General features: G+C 40.1%; 1 protein-coding gene across 1 annotated transcript in view; it reads left to right on the top strand.

Moving 5' to 3' along the window:
* PSMD1 (proteasome 26S subunit, non-ATPase 1) overlaps positions 1-19,966 on the top strand; it is a 73,058-nt gene that overhangs the window by 40,368 nt on the left and 12,724 nt on the right. Inside the window, exons 17-19 of the mRNA XM_050307845.1 lie at positions 6,787-6,901; positions 9,569-9,685; positions 17,831-17,933. Coding sequence (XP_050163802.1) covers positions 6,787-6,901; positions 9,569-9,685; positions 17,831-17,933 — 335 coding nt within the window. The remainder of the gene's footprint in view (positions 1-6,786; positions 6,902-9,568; positions 9,686-17,830; positions 17,934-19,966) is intronic.

Raw genomic sequence — 19,966 nt, forward strand, 5'->3', positions numbered from 1 at the left:
AGTTTTATGGGGGTTTTTTACTTTTAACATTTTCTCTTTCACCATGCAGCAGACTCTATCCCTCCATCACTTCAGAGTGGAGAAAGTACCAGAGTTATAGAAGTGTAATTTTGTCAACTTGAGTTCTGTATTACCTCTTAATGCATTTTGTTCACAGATCTTACCATCCAAGGAGCAGCACTGTTGGCTGCTGCAGGAAAGGGTTGTTTTGGTCTAAGTGAAAATCAAGTGTTTCTGCTTCTCTGGAATGCCTCAGGGGATGTTATAATGTCACCTATATGGAAAAATCATCTTTTAGCCACTAGAATGACTAAATTAGATTGGGAAGAGGGAGGCATCTTGATGAAGCACCAGCTGCACTGTTACTTGCAGATTGTTCTGATTAAAGCTGTTGAATGCATCCATATCTAATTGAAAAGGAAATTATTTCTTTAGATACAGATAAAACAGTTATCTTAGGAACTTGCAGAGGAAGATGATATCAGTTTAGTGGCATGTAGGCTTGCATGTCATATATACCTGCTTGGTGCATTGTTTAATTTTAAAGAGCTAGAAAACTTATCTGCCTTTTGTGATGTTTTTTGGACTTTCCCAGGTTTGAATCATTTCTGAGAAACACATCCTCCTCTATATCTGTTTAAGATCTGCATCAGGTCTTTCACTGTGTTGTATCTCTGCCTGCTTCTGGCCAAGCTTTTTGTTCACTCTGCTGTCCTACCCCCATATCCAGCTCTTCTGTGTTAATGATGATAAACCTTAGACCCACTCCTGCTCCACTGTAACCAGAATATTTGAACCGTGCATGGATACTACTTTTGTTTCCCACTCCTTGCTGCTCCTTCTGTTTTCAAATTGCCAGGGCTATTTTATTTGTGTGAGCTGTCCCTGGTGAGTGTTGTTCAGGCAGTGCATATCCCTCAAGTTCACCTGCTGTGCCTGTGGGCAGCGCTCAGTGTCAACCTCCTGCCAGTGGGAGGCTCCTACAAGTTCTTGCTTAGACACCTAGGAGGCATTTCAGAGAAGATCATTATGGAGAAGGAGGCTTTGCTGCACACGAGATAGTTGTAGGAAATTCCTGGCTTGGGAATAATTGGGGTCATTTTTGTCCAAAGAGGGAGACGGGATGTTTAGTCTACACTGAAATATATTGGTTTGCTGCATTTTAATCTGCAGGTTTTCAATCTTCTGTGTGTTCCCCCCTCTGCTGCTCCTCGCTCCTTCAGAAATGGCTGAGAATTGTGCAGTTAGATATCTGCATTCCTCCTTTATTAACTCATTCATGGATGAAATTAAACTTTGTTAAGCTTTTTTTTCTCTAAATCATCACTAAACTAATAAAGCAACTTGTGGAAATAGTTCTGTGTAAAATGATTAATTCATGACTAATAATTTAGAAACTTATAAATATTTAGAATCTTTTGAAATATAACTGAGGACACTTAATGAGGAATTTAGAAGATATATTTGACATTGTTCTTCAATTCTCTGACATTTCATTTTTCAATGAGTTGTATGGTCCTTAAATATTTAGAAAAAAAATAAATGAATGTTAGTGATGCTTTCATTTTTAGTCTCAATAACAAGACCAATGTGGTGCATTTTTTCAGTGTTCTGTTTATTTACTTAATGATGCTACCTTATATATATATGCAGGGTTTCATGTTTAAATATTGCTGAAATATAAAGAAAAATTGCAGTAATGCTTTAACCTTCAAGACGTTCAACTTAAAGTATGGGAGATAAACTGCACGAAGGTATTTGAATGTGATTCTAACTGGGCTGTGATCTAAGAAACTTCAAGTGGAATATGCTCCAAGATATAGGAGTCTAAGTTTTTAGTTTGTCCTGTTACATGTCTCTTGGGAAACAAAGATTAAAGTGGATTACTGAACAGAGTTGATGCACCCAACAGTGTTCCACAACTTTCAGCAGCCCAATAAGGCTCTTGTAGGCAGAGCCTACTGAGGAATGTGATATCTGCAGATGTTGCAGATGTAATGACCTTTAAAAAAACAAAACAAAACAAAAAACAGTATTATAGACTCCTAATAGTGCTACAGTAAGAAATGTATCTTGGTGAAAAGGCAATGCAATGTCATGGTTCTCTGCAAAATATGGAGAACCTTCCGTGGTCAACACCATGGATTGAAAGGGCAACTCACTGACTGCCTTCTGCGTCCAGCTGAGCTGGGTGGGTTTGTTCACATTAATCTGTCTTAGTAAGAATCAACATCCTGGTTTTCATTTTGTTAAGTTTTGCACTAGAGGCTTAAGAAAAATTTTCATTCCTCTCTCTTTGAAAGTAATGAAGATCTCAAAACTCTCTTTGGTTTCTCAGAAATCAGCTTTCATAGAGAGAATATGACATTTGTATGTATATAAATGTCACTTATATTCAATTATATCCAAAAAATGAACACTGTCAGGGAAGAGTTCAAAGTTTAGGCTAAGTTTAAGGTAATTGGGCTGGAGTTAGGCAGCTCCTCTATGTTCTCTCTGGCTCTGGTTTCTAGGAAGATTTGAAATCCTTAACTGCGTAGGGTGTTTTTCTTGTGGAACCTTTGAGAGCAACCAGTTGGTGAGTAAACTAATAAAATTCCAGTGATTATGTTTTAAGAATCTCTTATTGCTGTCTTGGTGCCTTTTTTTTTTTTTTTTTTTTTTTGATTTTGTTTGACTCCTGAAACAAACCAAACTGAATCTTGGAGGAAGTCCTTCACCTGCAGCCCATTTATCACAACAGTAAAACTTATCCTAGTGTAGGGTGGAAACAAAGCTGTAGCTGACTACTGTGTTAAAGTTCCATAGAAGAAACTTTTAGACATTTTTGGCTTCTTGATTCCTTTAGTTTCCTGGTAACAGAATGAAGTTGAAGCCAGTTGTGAGATAGGGTGGGTTTTTTTGTAGACAGGTCTTTGTTCACTGACGTCCGTGGTTTCCTGGCTTAGGTAGGAGCAGCTGAGCAATTTTCAGATGAGAATGAAGGAAATAATCAGGCCATTCTTTTGTCATCATTTTGCTGTTGTAGTAAAATGTAATTGCAAAAGCAAACTGCTTGAGCAAAACCAGTGTTAGGAAAAAAGGAAGGAACCAGTACATTAAAGATAATTTGGTTCTTAAAAATAGACATGACCTATCTTTCTAAGATGCAGAGCCCACTTTAGAGACATGCCTTAGGCTTTAATGTAGGAATTTTTAGATGAAATTACTGGACTGTGTTATGGGAAGGTCAGACTAGAGGACTATGGTACGTTGCTTTAGTCCTCAAAATATTTAAATATATTCCAGGCTTAGAATTTTTGCTGTTACTTTTAAGAGGGGAGGAAAAGTTTGGGTCTGGAGATAAACCTTTCGTGTGATGTTATTTTCTGTGTTTAACTTGCAGTAATGACAGATGTCTGTATTAGGAGTGAGTAAGAATAGCTGGTTACTGAGTCTTAGTTGTGACAAACCATTTATGTTTTGTAGAACTGTTTTTAAGTTTTCTCACACTCTTTGTTATCTCTCTCCCTCTCCCACCTTACAGAGGTTTCTACTCTGTAACCACATTGATTCAGCCATCAGCAGAGTGGTGGTTTCCAGCAGGGAGGCAGAGGGGTGGACTTGGTTTGGGAACTTGCGTGCGGGTTGGTACCAGTGAAGTGGAAACTTCCTCCATCAGCAAGAGGACTTGTCCCTCTGGATTGTGCTGGATGTCAAGTCAGCAGCTCGAGGGCTGTGCTCTCAGTGAAGGGTGAAAGATGGGGCAGGGGAAGGATAATGTGGTCATATTTTAAACTTATTCCCCAACTGGATTGCCAGTTGGAAGTAATGCCACGGGAGCACATTTGCAGCCTGTGACTGCTTGTAAGGGCATTTAACTTTCCTTTTGATCACTTGACAGAATTGTTTCGGATTTTATGGAATTTTATGAAGCGTGGGTTTGGGTTTATACGGGCTGACCTTTGCAACAGTGTGTAGGACTTAGTAAAGCATCTCAGCAGTGAAGGAGCAAATGTTACTACTTAGGCATTGATGCCAGCAGTGCCTTTGTGCACTAAAATCCTGTTCCTCTGATAGGCACTTTTGCAAGACTTTCACTTCCTTGACCCACGTGTGGACCTGCCTTCTAGATCTCTGTTATTTGGGAAGACACTTTTTGAAGGCTGAGGGTTCAAAAAAGCTGTGTTACTGGGGAAAGTGGTGGAACCTATTAAGTAGCTATAACTCCTCAAGTGGATTTACATAAGGCCCCCTGTCAAAATGTTTGACCATTTTATGGACAGATTTGAGATAAAAGCATTTAAAATAATGACCACAAATAATTTAAATCTGGCTATGAATTCTAAAATCAATTAGTGTACATTAATCCTGATTTTATAACAAAAGCTGTGTTGGAACTTCTGAGCCTGCAGACACAAATATGCGTCTAAGTTGATGATTCTATAAAATCCAGCTTTCTGAACAGAAATTTAATGATTAATGCTTCAGAGTGCATAATCACATCTTTGCCAGAAAATGTTTTTCTCTTCTTTGACTCACGATCTGCCTGTTTAACATTTGCTGTAGTAAAGCAAACACAAAGGTGTTAAGAGTCTTTGTGTAAGAGCCAAAGTTTTCTGTGCAGCTGAATGCTTGGGCTCATTTATTATAAGATTTGTGTCTTCTGGTCTCCACATCAGCTCGTTTTTAAAGAAACATTGTCAGCATCCCAGCTGTTATTTGAGCAAGAGACTGCCACGTAGTTTTAAATGTGTCTTTTAGTTTACGGTCCTCACTTATACTACCTGATTGCAGGACAGAATTGTTCTGTTACTCAGCTCATCTCCCTTTCTTAACATTTATTGTTGTGGCTGCATCTCGGAAGCAGCAAAGCTTCCTGCAACTTTGTCTTTGCTCCTCATTCTTTTATATGGATTTTTTTTTCCTGCTCTTTGGAGTGAGGGAGGTGTGTTTAAGGTTATGGCAGTAGGTTGGATTCTTTCCCCATGTGAATGTTTTAGGAAAACTGATAAAGAAACAGACTGCTGGAAGCAGGGGTGAGGTAGATCTGGGCACTTGCTGCTGTTACTGTCGAGGGGTTGAGTAGCCTCTGAAGGCTGGGTGTCTTTGGGTTGTTCAGCAGTTCTGGAAGAGGACTGGAACCTTTGTTGTTGATGGTGCTGCCTGTCTGATCAGCTGGAGTAGGACAGAGGAATATAAGAGAAGTTTAGGACTGGTTATCAGAGGAGACATTGGGAAAGTGTTGAAATGGGAATAACTAGAGTAGAAATTAATTCATGGTGTGTGTAGAGTATGAGTGTGTCATTATATGGGCATGTCTTCTGTCCCCAATCACAATAAAAGAGGAAATGAACTAGATTATTGCTTAAAGTATTTTTTATTTGTTTTCTATGATTCAGCTATTCATTTAAATAAAACCCATGCTGGAGTGTACTCTACAATGGTTTTTCTCTCTCTTGAGTTTTTGACTGCTTTGATAGACACTTAATGGTCCTACATGATGCTATAATTCCTATGTAAAACAGGTGCTGCTACCACCCTCCAACTTCCAGCTTTCAGTGTAGCAAATGTAAGAAGGGAAGCTAAAACTAAGGTGTTCTTGGCTTCTTCCTGTGTACATTTCAGTCTGAAATTGAATAATTGAAATAAATGGCTTGCAAGACTGCTTCTAGGATTGTGAATGTGACAATTAAAATCCTAGTCTGGGCTGCAAGACACAATGGAGTGAATAACCAGATGATCTTCACTTTGAAAACATAATCACTCACAATGTATAGTTTCCCATCTTTCTTTTTCATGAGCATGCACTTGCCAACCACATTCCCACATTGCTCTTGTGTTCGTGGTGTCATGGGACTGGAAATGCTGAAATTGTCAGTGTATGATCTTAACAAGTGGTTTGTGTGGCATCAAAATTAATGGAGTGATTAAAATGACTATGAAGACAAGAAGGAAATTAATATATCCACACCTGTGAGTTCTGCCCTACTTCTGAAATACTCAATATTTACAAAACTGTTTGTATTAGCAACGTGTGCTTCTTGCTGTAGGAAATTAAGGTTTCCTCTCATCTCCTCCAGCATGGGGCTGGAAGTTCTGTTGCTGTAATGACCAACAGGACACTGTTCCCAGCTGGTGAGCCCTGGAGCACATACACCCATTTTAGGTCTCTCGAAAGACAGCAACATCACAGCATGAAGGAGACAGCAGGGGACATTGCTCATAAATGCATGGGAAGTGTGTGTTGTGTCAGCATCTCCTCACGTGCTTTGATTTACAGTGGTGAGGGGTGAGGAGGAGTCATCAGAAGCCGTGATTGCAAAAGAGAGTTTGGGACCCACTAACCTTGAAGGTTGATTGAATACTGGAGTTGGGTTTTGTGTCTGCTGATGGAAGATTTAGTGCCGTCTCTCGTGGAGAGTAAAATTCTGCTAGTAGAAAGTCTGTCGTAACATCATGATTTCTAGAGATAAAGACCTCGATCTCAACAGATGAATCATTCTACTGGGTGATCTCTAAAAGGCATAAAATAAGCAATAAAAAGGAGGACCTCAGTAAGGGGAACTGTGTGTGATATCTGCAGTGATAGGGAAGTTTATTAATCTGTGCACATCCCTGTTCTTCTCTTAGCCCATTTGTTCCTCCCCTCTGGTTACATTTTGAAAAATGCAAAAGCATATGGTATGGAAGGACAGTATGAAATTTTCCAGTATGAACAGAGTGAAGTGTCTGTATTTTGAAGCACCATACCATATTTTGAAGAACAGTAATAATAAACAACACTCTTTTTTTGCCTTTCTTTAGGACTCCTGAGCAGTGTCCGAGCGTGGTTTCTTTGCTGTCAGAGAGCTACAATCCCCATGTGCGTTATGGGGCCGCCATGGCTTTGGGGATCTGCTGTGCAGGCACTGGAAACAAGGTGAGGGCCAGAAGCACACCAAGACTGTTCCTGCTCTCTCCTGCCACAGACACATTGGTGTGGTAACATTGCACACGCAGATGGCTTTCTCACACATGTACACTGCTAGCCAGCTGGAGTACAGCAGTACTTTGAATTATTGAACTATTCTGAGCGTAGAGAATCTTTTCCTGCTTGTACAGAATAGATAAAGTAGAAGCATGTTTTCATACATTGTTGCCGCATTCTTGGAATTTTGTCTTCAAAACTTCTCTTAGAGTTTTCTTACTGTCAAGTTGCCACTGAACTTTAAATGAGTGTTCAGTACTCCAAAATCAATACTCCTTTGTCCTTGGAGTGCCAGTGACAGGAAAACAGCATAACTTCTAGCTCCTTTCTTCTTTCCTATGATACATTACTTGTGGAAGATCCATGTAAAAAAGACACGTGCAATGAAATTTAATTAAATGACAGTTGTTTCACATGTGTAATTAAAACCCAGTAATTTTATTCTCACTTTATAAGTGTTAGTGGAGGTTTCATTCTCACAGATGTTAACAGGGACCTTTTACAGTAGAAGGATTCCCACTTCTGCTGTGGGAAATGAGCACTCTTTGGAACAAGCAGGAAGTAAACTTGGGAATAAGCTCCCTCTGCTTCACCCACATGTGTATGTAAACTGTAGTCGTACAGAATCACACTTTCAGAACAGGTACACACACTGTCCAAATGGAATTGATATTTCATGCTTCAGAGTCTTTGATAAATCTCTTGCTTATGTGTCTCATCCCTTCCTCATCCTACATTAAACTCTTGCTCTGTGGCTCTTGCGTGAGCTCTCCCCAGTGTGTCACTGGTGCTGCCAAAAGCACGGAATGCTGACGTGTACTGCCTGCCATCTTCAGTGTCTAAAGCATGCAGGCTTGAAAGCAAACTGAAAGTCCTATTTTTATCCAGGTCACTTTATTCTCGAGTGGAAGGTGGAATCAAGGAGCTAGTTATTTTTAACCTGCTGCATCTGACAAGATAATTTAAGTGGAAATGCTTTTAGTCGCAAAAATAAGTCTGTTTTATTTCCAGATGCATTGTGTGATGACCTAAACCATCTGATTACATGCAGACATGTCTTCCAGAGCTTATATTAGTAGGTTTTGAAGGCCCAAATGTATTCAACTTTGGAGATCAGAAAGTTCAGCTCTTTGTTATAGTGGATGTTCCATCCAAGGTACACTGAATGCTTGCCAAAGAGTGAATGAGTCACCTTCAGGTGGAGAAGCACAACCTCTAACATAGCTCAGATAGCAAAAACAGTCAAAGCAAAGGCTTGATATTATTCTAAAAGTGGTTCTGTATAAAATGAGCTTCTTTTTAAAAGCCTCACCCTGGCAGAAGTAACACCAAGAGGGGTCTTTGCTGGGAATCTCAACTGCATTCGCTGATGGTGTCTTCAGTGTAAGAGCACTGTACGGACAGGAGAGATTGCCAAGTGATTCTGGCTGACTTCTGTAATCAGATCACATAACAGATTAAAAGAGGTGGATCTTAGGGTTGATATCTGTTATCTCTCCTGTTCCAAAGAGTATGTAACAGCTTGCTTCACATGCCATTGCAAAGAGCTTTTAGAAAGTCCCTGTGTTGCCACAGACCAAATTTATCTGTGCAGTCCATGGCCTTATGAACTGCCATCTTAGGTCTTTTCTGCTTAGATCTGGAGTATGGTTGCTGAAGGCTGGTTGAGCCCACTAACAACAAACTGCTGGGGTAGCCCTGGAACCTCCTGCCATCTTTTACTCTGCTCATGTCCCGCTCCCTAGTGAGCTGATTCAGACATAAACACACAGAAAACTGACCCAGATACCAGAGAACTGTTCCCTTCTTTGTTGTTATTGAATTATCAAGCTAGAAAAGCTGAGAGGTGAGACAAGGGCTGCAGGTAGCACAGGGATAGGGGAGGGACTGGATAGCTGAAGGCAAGTTGAGGAAGGAGAGGGATCTCATTTTGGTAGCAGTGAGTTTAGATGAGCTCAGTTGTCCTGTGTAAGGTGTGCTGGGGACCTTGCAAGGGTAGAATTTAGTTTTTGTCTCTAATAACTATATGTATATTTAAGCCACGGCTTGCAAAGTAGCAGGACTGCAAGTAGAGATTTTCATAATCAGTAACTTCATTGAAAATAATAGTTACTGGTAGGTCACTGCAGATCACGTTCCTGTTGCACTTAGCTGGGACTGAATTTGAAGCAGTAGAGGGTTTTGAACTGTGCTAAAAACCTAGAGTTACTCTATGGGTGCTCAGAGACAGCCCTGCTTGATGTAGGTTTGAAATACATGCCTTCATGTGCTGCTAAATGTTACAGATTCTAACAATAGTGTAAGGCCAAGAATTTGGATTCTAGTGTGATGAATGCATTTGTTGCTTACACCTGTTGTTTAGCTGTTGCCCAGTTTCTGCAGGTAGATCTTGTTCCGTCTGTCACTTGTTTTTTAGTGTTTGGGTTTTTTTCTTCCTGGTGTTTAGATTAAAATCTAGAAAAATACAAATTTCTGTTTCACTTACCAAGAACAAGCAGAATATTTTAAAAGTGTATGTGATAGCATCAATCTGATAACCTTCCACTGAAGTACTGAATACTGGCATATTAAAAATAATAGTATTAACTTTGTGACTCCTTATTTCTCCATTTGTTTTAGGAAGCAATTAATTTGCTTGAGCCAATGACAAATGATCCTGTGAACTACGTGCGTCAGGGAGCTCTGATTGCATCTGCCCTTATCATGATCCAGCAGACTGAGATTACCTGCCCAAAGGTAGGGTGTCATACCTTACGTACCAGCTTATTGGGTGGGAAAATGGCCTTGAGTGCCAAAACTTTAGTGCTTGGCACTGCACGTAAGTATTGGCAAGAGAGTGCACATGCCTTGTAAAGAGCCAGAGCTGGATGTGCAGCAGGAAGCTCCTGCAAGGATCAGAGCATGTGCTCTGAATGGGGGAGCCGTGCCTGCTGATGGAAACATGCCTGATGGATGACAGCATTTTAACTCTGGGCACTGCAAGAATAAATGCTCTTTCTTAAAAGGTCTCAAAGCATCCTGCAATGATGTGAGTGTCTTCCATTAGTGTGCACTAAGGCCTGTGTGCTCATGATTTATGTGGTCACTGTTATTTAGTAAACACATTGGTTCTCATGATAGTAAACTTAGTTTTGGATGTAGTCACCCTGCAGGAAAGTCCTGTTATAACTATGTTTCCTTTGTAGTTAGTCTTACACTTTGCAGGTGAAACAATGTCTGCAGTCAGAACTGGCTTAGTGGCTTTGTAGCAAATACATTTTTTCATGGAGTTTTCTGCTCAGAAAGCAAAAAGGATTATGTATGCTGTGTTAAGCTTTTAAAAGTAGGTTGCCCTGTGAATGTGTGTCAGGTGATGATATGCAAACATTTGTACAGACTAAAAGTCCACATTAAGAGAAGCTCTAAAGTTCCACGTTTCACCTGCTCTGGTGAGTGCTGAGGCAGAACAGTACCTGGTGCTTCACCACTCATCTGTTGTAAATGGGTTGCTTTTATTGATGTCATTTTAGAAATTGAACTGTGATAAAAACAGCCACTTTTTTTACTACATTTGGATGAGGAGAAAGAAAAAAAAAAAACACTCTTTGTCCAGTGGAAAATTTTACTTGGGAAAGTCCGTGAAGGAAATCTACAAATACAGGTGTTTGGGTATTTCTAAGTCATGGAACATGAAGATTTGCTGGCAGACAGTCTGTTTCTTTAAATTATTACCAAAAAACAAAAGGGGGGAAAGAAAAAAGTTTTCGCTGAGCAGAATCTGGGAACGTTGTTTATATTATCAGAGTTGTAGTTCAACTGAATAAGCCAAGAAGAGTAGTTCCATTGAATAAGCCAGTGGAAAACACTAGACTTCTGTTGGATCCCCTCATCTTCCAAGGTACACAGTCTCTGTAATGTGAAGTTGAATTGTCTCTTTATAAAAAGAAATTAATTGTTATTTTTATTGTTCCTTCCTCGGTCAGGTGATCGGAATGCCAGGCCTCAGTATAGGAGATCAGATTTAATTCTTCTGTGTTCCTCTAATGCTGCACAAATTGCCTCAGTTTCCCACCTGAAAGAATTAAGAATGATATGTTCATATATGAAAGGGCATTGTGAGAATAGATTCATTTTAATTTGCAAAGCACCTGATCCTCTTGGGATTGGAATTTCAGACTGCTCTCAGTCAGTCAGACATCTAAAACTGCTGTGGGTCACTCGCTGTCTGACTGTTGGAGTTCCAGGCTTTTTGAGATGATAAGTCTGTTTGCCCTAAAGAAAAATGTAGATAGAAAAAGGGCTAGCAAAATAGAGATTACTTGAGGTGTGTAGTAAGGCTGATCTCTTCCCTCAAAGAGGCCTGGTAACCTCGATTCCCGAGGTACATGTGATACCTGGGCTTGGTAAATGGCTCGTTAAAATAGCTGGACATCAAATACAGGAGGAGATGTATTGTGTAGGGGTCAGTGGCTTGTTTAAAAATGGACAGAGAAACTGAAACAGCTTTAGTCCTGGGCCTTGTTTGAGTCAAAATTTGTGTGTTATTACTTGATATACATACAGAAGCCAATTCATTGCCCAGTAATAGAAGGACTACAGGTATTAAAACACAAACAAAAACAAACACAAAAATTACAGATTATAGAATAATAAATAATCCCTGAAATATGCTGCCAATTTAGGAACTAAGCACAGAATATACAGGTTTTTCTTGTTTTAAATACCCCAAAAGTTAGTTATAACCATCATGGTTTCTTGATCAAAAGCAAAAGGAATATTTTGAGGATTATGCTGCCAATTAAGTTATTTATTGTCCATGGGAAACTTTTTTGGAGCTCTGTACCAGTCTGAAAAAAAAATTATTTTACTCCAATGTGAAAGGGTGGAGTTCAGAAAAGGAGCCATTTTTGGATTGCAGGGACGTGTTTTGATCCGATCACATTCCTAAGTGACACTCTGGAGCACTGTGTGCCAAAGGGTCTGACTTGATGGATGTGGGTATTTGCAGTGCTGAAAAATCAGCTGGGAAGAGGAGTGGGGTGATTTTCATATCCTACAAGTCATGCAAGTGGTCTTGATGGGGTTACAGAGAACCTAAATTTTATGTATCACCATCTCACTGCTCCTAAATACCTCATGGTGCTTTGCCTGTGAGAAACGGTGATTTTAAGAAAGACAGTGGAATATGCTCTGACCAGCTTCCTGTCATTACTGTTCATGTTTTTTCTGTTCTGGCATTCTATACTTTTTTTTGGTAAACTTATTTGTGAGCTTTGGGTTAGAAATACTTTAAATTCTCTGTTGATAATTGGGGGTGAAGATGGTAGCAAACAATCTTCCTGGAATAGATTTAGATATAAATATTATTATTTAGATATTTTCAGATATAAAATACCGTCAGAGTTTTGAGAGCTGAGCATTGCAATGCTGAAATGCCAGGACCAAACAGAGGTTTAAGAATCAAAGTATTTTGGTTTAAAAGAAGCCATTTTTATTGTGAGAGAAGGTAGATGTATACCTTTGAATCAACTTTGCTGTAACCTTTCTGTTCATCCTCGTCTTTGTTTGCTCACTCTTTGTTTAAGTGAATAATTTAAATAGTTTATATTTAAACAAGGAGTTTAAATAAAGAATTGCCATTATATGAAGGCCCCTTGAACTTGCAAGTTGCTTAAGTGCCAAAAGGGATAGCAGATGTTGAGTAAAGTTGATTTGACCTCTTTGGAGTTGAAACACAATTCCTCCGTATACAGCCAATGTGATTTTTCCTGACCTCTCTTGATACATTTAAGAACCATCTTAGTGCAGGATATAAAATATTAACAAGTTTATTTTGTGAAATGGAATCCTAAATTACATATGTGATGAGGTCATTGTAACCGAAATCAATGACAACTTCATTTTGTGTTTGTGACCTGCAGGGCAATTAAGACAGCAATTTTGGAAACAGACTGTGTGTCTTAACAACTTGAAAAAGTAAATTCAGTTCCTGGGTTTGTGTTAGGATAGTCATCTTGGCAAAATGAGAAGATAATAAACAAGGTCAAGCCTTTTCCTTCATCCTCCTTGAATCATATTGGCCTGCTACCTTTAGGATTTCATGAAGAAACCAGGACCATATTGCTGCTGGGTTTTTTTTTCCCCATTTAGATGAAATGCTAGGTCTTTTTAGGGTGCAAGAATGATTTTTGCAATATTCTAGAAGCACCTTCGCAGACCTTTATGTGAGCCTGTTACAGTTAGATGATTCTGCACATTGTCTGTTCCTTCAAGAGAGCAAGTGTGTGCAGAATAACTTCACCTTTTGAAGAAGATAGAACATGCAAACAGTTTAAAACCTGCTTTATTAAATTTTATTAATGCTGTTGTTCTTAAGAGCTTTCATTTGCCAAAAGCATCATGCACATCACCTGCAACAGTTTCCTGAAATTACTGTTTGTAAAGTCTTGTTTGCAACAATCTCATGGGCTTGGTGTGCATGAAAGTTGACTGGTAGAGGGAGAAGTGGTAATCAGCCTGATAAATGACAGCTCTTCATGTTTGTAGGAAATGGTGCTGTATCATTCTCATATCTTAAAGTCTGTGTTGTTTCCTCAGTGTTTCCAAGGTTCTGTGTTTGGTTTCGTTTGAACTCGGTGCCATGTCGTTTTGGCCAGCACTAATTATCAGAATGGGCTTGTGTATTGTTGGTAAAGATGAAATGAGTCACTGCCTTCATTTTAGTGTTCCTCCTGGCAGCTGCCCAAATAAATTTCTTGGTAACATTTCCAAATGCTATAAAATTTTTGAAGTGCTTGAAGATTTCAAGGGAGAAACACAGCTTGTGGGTGTCATAGCATATTAAATAAACTCATGCAGTAGTTTGAGTTGTGCTTGTTGCTGTGGTTTGAAGGAAAAATAGTAGCAGATTTAAGGGCTCTACTAGACAAACTCTGGCAGGTTTTGCTTCAACAGCTTAAGAAACAACTGTCTGTTGACATCTTGCTCCATTCTGTAGGAGTTTGGTGCCCCAGCACTTTCTCCAAAGAGATGGAGCAGTGGCCCCACGTGAGGATAATACCTTCCTGAAGCACTACAGCCAGAACTGCCAAAACAGACTTTCCCCAGCAACAAGGAGGGTTTTCAACTGGGACCTGATCCAGTCAAAAATCCTGTTGCTGTGAAGTGTTTGCTTTATAGGAATAGCCTGCACAAGCATGCAGGCATCCTGTGCATTTGAGTGTTGAGACAACCCCTTGATCTGGGTTTGCCTGGCCCTTTAGGCTGGGTGGGGTCATCTCTCACCCTTTCACAGAACAATTTTGCTTCCACTGATGTTTAACTCTGAAGGGGCATGCTTGCTGAGTGCATTTTCCAGGGTTGACAGTGATCCATGGCTCACAATGCACAGGTGTGCAGAATTTATCTGAACACAGAATGTTCTCGATATGGTACTACACATTTTGTATTTTTATAAGTAGATGGTATAAGGACTGTTTCTTACTGTAGCCGTTCAGTGCTTGTTCACTGAATGCTTGCTCTCAGCTGATCCCCTGCTGTGACCTGTCGCTGTCACCTCGAGATGTGGCCATTGATCCACTCAGGTTTGGCAGCCAGGTTTCAGTTCCTTGGTCCCTTGCAGCTGTCCGTGTCCTGGTCACCTCACTGCCCTGCACGAGGTTCTGGTGCCAAAGCGGGTGGGTTCCTGGTGAGTTTCTGTGCTCTGGACTAATGTACATGTGAGTAAGAGCTGTGGAAGGCATAGAGGGAAAAGGTGCTCACAGGGGCAGTGCACCATGACCAGGGAGGTGGATGACTTGCCCTGCTAGCCCTGCCTTGCCTTTCCCAAGTGAGGCATTTCATCCCTCTGTTCTGAGATGCTGCTCCATCAGACTTGAGATGCCAGCATGAACATCAGTAGTTCTGCTGAACACCTTCTCACTCCACCCAGGGTTTTGTTCTCTGAAGATTTGATTATGGTGTAAATTCTGGATTACAGTCCACTGAATGAGCTTTGTAACATCCTGCTTTTATAAATATTCCAAACCCAGAAGATGAGCCCAGAGTCATGGGAATGATGTGCTCTAAACAGAGGCATGGAATCTACTGCTCAGCTCAGCTCAGCTCAGGAATAGTTTCACACTTTGCTTCCGTGTTTCAGTGTTATCAGTCCCAAATAACACCTGAAGGCTTTGGATCACCTGGTCTGCATGAGGCTGCCTCTGACACTTCATGAGGCCCCGTTCCAGGCTGCAAATGCAAACTGAAGTATTTTTCCAATGTACAGGAGGTCAGGCGTAAGAACCAAACCATATACATTGAACATGTAAACCTCAGTGTGAACTTTTATAAATAAGAATCAGGAGAGCGTGAAAATGCATAAATGGAGTGAAGCAAAAGCAGAGTTTGGTCTCCATATCCAGAATAAACCCTGAATTGTGTATGAACTATCTACCACACATCTGTCCATGTGGCTGCCCTGAAAATGTACCTTGCTTCTTTTTCTTAGTTTTAATAATTTCAAGGATATTTAAGTCACCTCCTTTTGGGAACAGGAAATAGTAACTAAAAACTTTGTAATGTGAAAGGGAATTAATGAATAGAAGAGTAATAATTAGTATAAAAATTGTTGGATTTACTTATACGGAAAAATGGAAATAGCTGCTTTTTTCCCCCTGCCAGTTCTAATAAATGCATCCTACCCTATCAGAGAATTGTTATTTTGTTCAGCTTCACTGCTCCTATTTGAAAGTGGTTGGTTACTCTGGCACTGCATGGTGGTGAGATTGTCCATTGGTGTGAAACAAATAAAGTAATTTTAATGCAGTCATGTTTAGCAGGTTATGACTTGCTTGTAAGAATATCTGTGTCTTCTGCTGTCACAGAGTGGCTTAAATCGAAGGTTAGATGCCATCAGTGCTGAAGGAGTTGAAGTGACAAGTAGTACAACTGGATTAGTGCCTGAAAGAGTGAAGATGTCAACCAGAGAGTGCCTGTTCCTTTAGGATACCTGTGTTTTAAGTGGTGTGATGAATTAACCTGTGTTGAGAAATGCAGAAAACATGCAGTTGTAATCTGAAGTGTCACCAGGCGTGCAGGGCTGCCAAGCAGCACTGCAGCTCTTGGGTATAATGCTCATGAGTTGGAGACGCAATCTCTGTCTTTTTTCCATCCCAGATATTGAGCATAATCTCTTAAAAGTCTGGTCTCAACTTCTTGCTGCCTCTGGTCAAAAATTCACATGTGAAATGTGGTGACATTCATTGCTATCATTACGTCAGCTGCAGGATTACCTCATGGCTCTGATGTGCTTTTACTGGGAATCTGATCTTGTGCCATGCTGAGAAACCTCTGCAGTTTGATTTGTCCCCAGACAGCTCTTCATTCTCTTTCAATAATTTTATTTTTTTTTACCTTGATGAATCCCAGTTTAATAAAACATTATTCCCAGCACAGTTCTCGTGTCACTGAGTCAGTTGTATGAACAGATGTTTTTTCATAGGTGTGAAAACTTTCTGTGAAGCGCTTTGAGATTCCCCAGTGCCCCCCAAGACAGGCCTTGTGTGGTAGGAGGGATGCCTGGAGACTGCTCCTGGTGCTCTGTGCTGCCCACCCTTGGCACAGCTCTGGAGCTTGCAGTGTCCTGCACAGATGGATGTTCATCACTGAGCAAAGGTCCCTGGTGTCCCTGGAGAGCATAAGCTCTTTGGATGTGAAAAGTGTCTGCAGGTTGTCTGGTATTAGCATTTAAATTTGGAAACTTTAACTACATTTGCAATACAAGGAACTGGTCACTCTCTCTACTGCCATGAGCAACGAGTTTATCCTCTCCCCTGTGGCTGCAGATGTAGGTAGAGGACTTTGAATAGCAGCAACAGAGTGGACCAGTAGTGAGGAGAAGTTTATTCAAGATATCTTGGAAGGGCACCTTTCGAAAATATCTCCTTTGCTTTTGAGTACATCAAGTGAAGGCTTAGTATATAAACAGGAAAAAAAAATTAAAACAAAACATCACATGGGTATCTGGATTAAAATTAATTTAAGGAAGAGGTATAAAAAGTTCTTCCAGACATGCTGTGAATGGAATGCAGCTTCCCAGGTTTTGACTGGATTGCAGATTGGGATTTTCAGGTCTGCTTTTTCAGCTATATAAATTATACTTGAGCTATATTGTTGCTCCACTGCATATATTAAAAGACAAGTTATTAATTTACAGCAAAGCTTTAGACATTGCTGAATGTGATACTGTTCTGTCTCTTCAACCCTTAAAGAACCAGTGAAAGATGAAGCTGTTCAAGGCAATGATGATAATATAAATGAAGGCTTAGCAGTTTCTCTTACTAATGTGCACTTAAGATACTGTGGTGAACATACCATGGCAAAAACTGTTACTTTATTATGTATTTTCATTAATGATTTTCACTTAAAAGGTAGGAGTGCAGCAGCAAATTGCTGATGATGCATCATAGGGGCATTATCGATACAGCAGAAATATGGTACAGGAAAAATTGAGTAAGTCTGAGGTTTTCAGCATTAGAAATTGGAAGAAATTTATTAAAGGGCAGTGTCACTCACCTAAGAACATGCAGTAGTTCCTGCTACAAACTCATCAGTTGGTCTTTTATTCCATTGTCACTTCAGGGATTCTCAGGGTGTTCCTGTAAGGCCTACAGAATGTGGTTTGGAAATGAGTGTCCATTCTGACTATTTTAAAATCACTGTAAGGGTATCTTCAAGTGGAGAAAATCTCTGTCATTAATTATTAGTGGGATGACTTGTAATACCAGTGACTAAAGCTGTTGAAAACATAAATGTCATTGTAGGATGCAGAAATCCAGGATGTTTCCATTAAAGATGGAAAATTTGACTTGTGCAGTCAGTTTTGTAATCTCGTTTTTTTTCCTTTTTCTCATTTTTATCCAGGTCAGCCAGTTCAGGCAGCTCTACTCCAAAGTGATCAATGATAAGCACGATGATGTTATGGCAAAGTTTGGAGCAATCCTGGCACAAGGCATTTTGGATGCAGGTAATTTCCCAAACATTTAAAGCTGTCAACATTTCTTAAACTCATTTAGCTGCAATCGCTGTAATAGCAAATTTCCTTTGGGAGATGAGGTGTTGGGTTTATGCCTGTCATGTAATAGTAGCAAGGAATCTCAAATTTCAAGTTATTTTACCTAACTAAAGAAATAAACTCGGTTTTGTAGTTTCTGTCAGGAGAGACTCAGCCCAGTCATTGGGGCAGAATTCATGTCCACAAGTCTGGAAAAATACAATCCTTTTTGTCTGTTTTGTCACCCTGTATGTTAATTTATTACAGCATGATAGATTGCTTCTTTATTTTTCTAATTAAGCACCCACTCCAGAAATCTGGAAATCATGTGGTATCCAGCCCTCATCTTTTTCTGTTAAATTTTACATAACCAGTTTAAAATACATATAAAAGTTTTTTAGGTATATGTTTTTAATAACTAAGTTCTGCTACTTTCACGAATGCTGAAGAGGTGCTGTACAAAGGAAGCACAGTTAACTGCGTCAGCATTACGTCAGAACACCCAGTTAGTTTCACAGCCTCCCACTACCTTTCTCTAGCGAAGGAAACATAATTTTCTAGTGAAGGAAACATCATTTTCTAGCGAAGGAAACATCATGTTAATGACTACATGATGAGTCAGGGATAGGATTCTCTTTAAAGGCATCAGCATTTCACAAGAGCTGAGTTGCAGGGCCAGTTAAGGAAGGTTTCAGTAAGAAACTTGCACGGTGCTGTGTCTGTCAACAGCACCCCTTTTCCAAGTTTCCAAATGCAGTTTCTCCCACATGGTCCCTTGTGCTGTGGCCTTCTCTTGCCTCCTTATCCCCTGTGATAGGCAGAAACAAGCTGGTTTTTCCTTTACTCTGAGATCTGAAGTCACATAACCAAAGTCTTAGAATTTGTCTCTGGTGTGGCTTGGGCACAGCATCCTGTGGGGTGTGTGTGAAATTGCTGCATCTCCAGGCTGGGTGCGGGGAGGAGAAGGACTTAGGGCTGCCTGCACCTGTCTGCGTGGAATCGGTTAAAAAGTGTTCGTGGTGGGTATGTGGCAGTCAGGCCTACTCATCACAGGTGACTAGGGCTGCTCTGAGAGGAAAGTAATAGGAACCACCTTCCTGATCTTTCTTGCCTTCTGGGTACCCCTCCTGGATCTCAGACTGAGCAATGTTCTTGGCACAAGACTGTTAGAATAATTTTGGTCATTCCCATACTCATACCCTGTTGCTGGGAACCAGAGCCCAGCTTGGCTCTGAGATTTTTCTCAGCAGCACAGATGTGCTTTGAATTCTGACCTGTAAGAATTCATAAATTCATAAAAATGCAACTAAAACCTGATTTGCTTCCTGTGTCACTCATGTATTGTATAATGACTTGGAAACCAGAAACATCCAATCCTAATAAACTACATGTGAATTTATGCCAACTTTACCCTCTTTATTTCTTGCTGAGTGGCTGGGGGAAGGCTGTGAACTCCCTTTCTTAACCTATTGCCACTTTCATTAGAGCCTCCTGAAAGAACAAATTCTTTTTATCTTTCCTATAGAACTGCAAGTGCTTATCTGGAACAATGAGTTATAGAATTTAATTATCACTACCAGGAAGAAAAGGTTCTTTGTGTTATCTGCCATAGTTGGGGCGATTGAGTTTAGGGGTTTTGTTGGGTCTTTTTTTGTGAGGGGAGGAGAAAAGTATAATTCTCTTCCAACAGCGGGGTTTGATTAGAAGGGAAAGATTTCCAGTGCACAAGTGGGAAACGATGCACTGGAGGTGGGATTTTTTTCTCTGACAATGAGGCAGCCATTAGACTGGTGGTTTAATGGAAGGAGCAGGGTGCCTTGGAAACAATGAAGAATTTGTTGATTGTCTAATTGATAGGCCACAGCAGCTGCATTTTTACTTTAATAACATAATTAAAAATAGGCACTTTAACTTAGGATTGGGGTTTCTTTTCCCCCAAAACCCTCTGAACTTTTATAATGCTCCCCTTCGTGGTACACAAACATGTTCTCTTATTCCAGGCTTTC

This window comes from Myiozetetes cayanensis, unplaced genomic scaffold, assembly GCF_022539395.1.
Source record: "Myiozetetes cayanensis isolate MyiCay16 unplaced genomic scaffold, myiCay2020 scf13, whole genome shotgun sequence".
Taxonomy (NCBI): domain Eukaryota; kingdom Metazoa; phylum Chordata; class Aves; order Passeriformes; family Tyrannidae; genus Myiozetetes; species Myiozetetes cayanensis.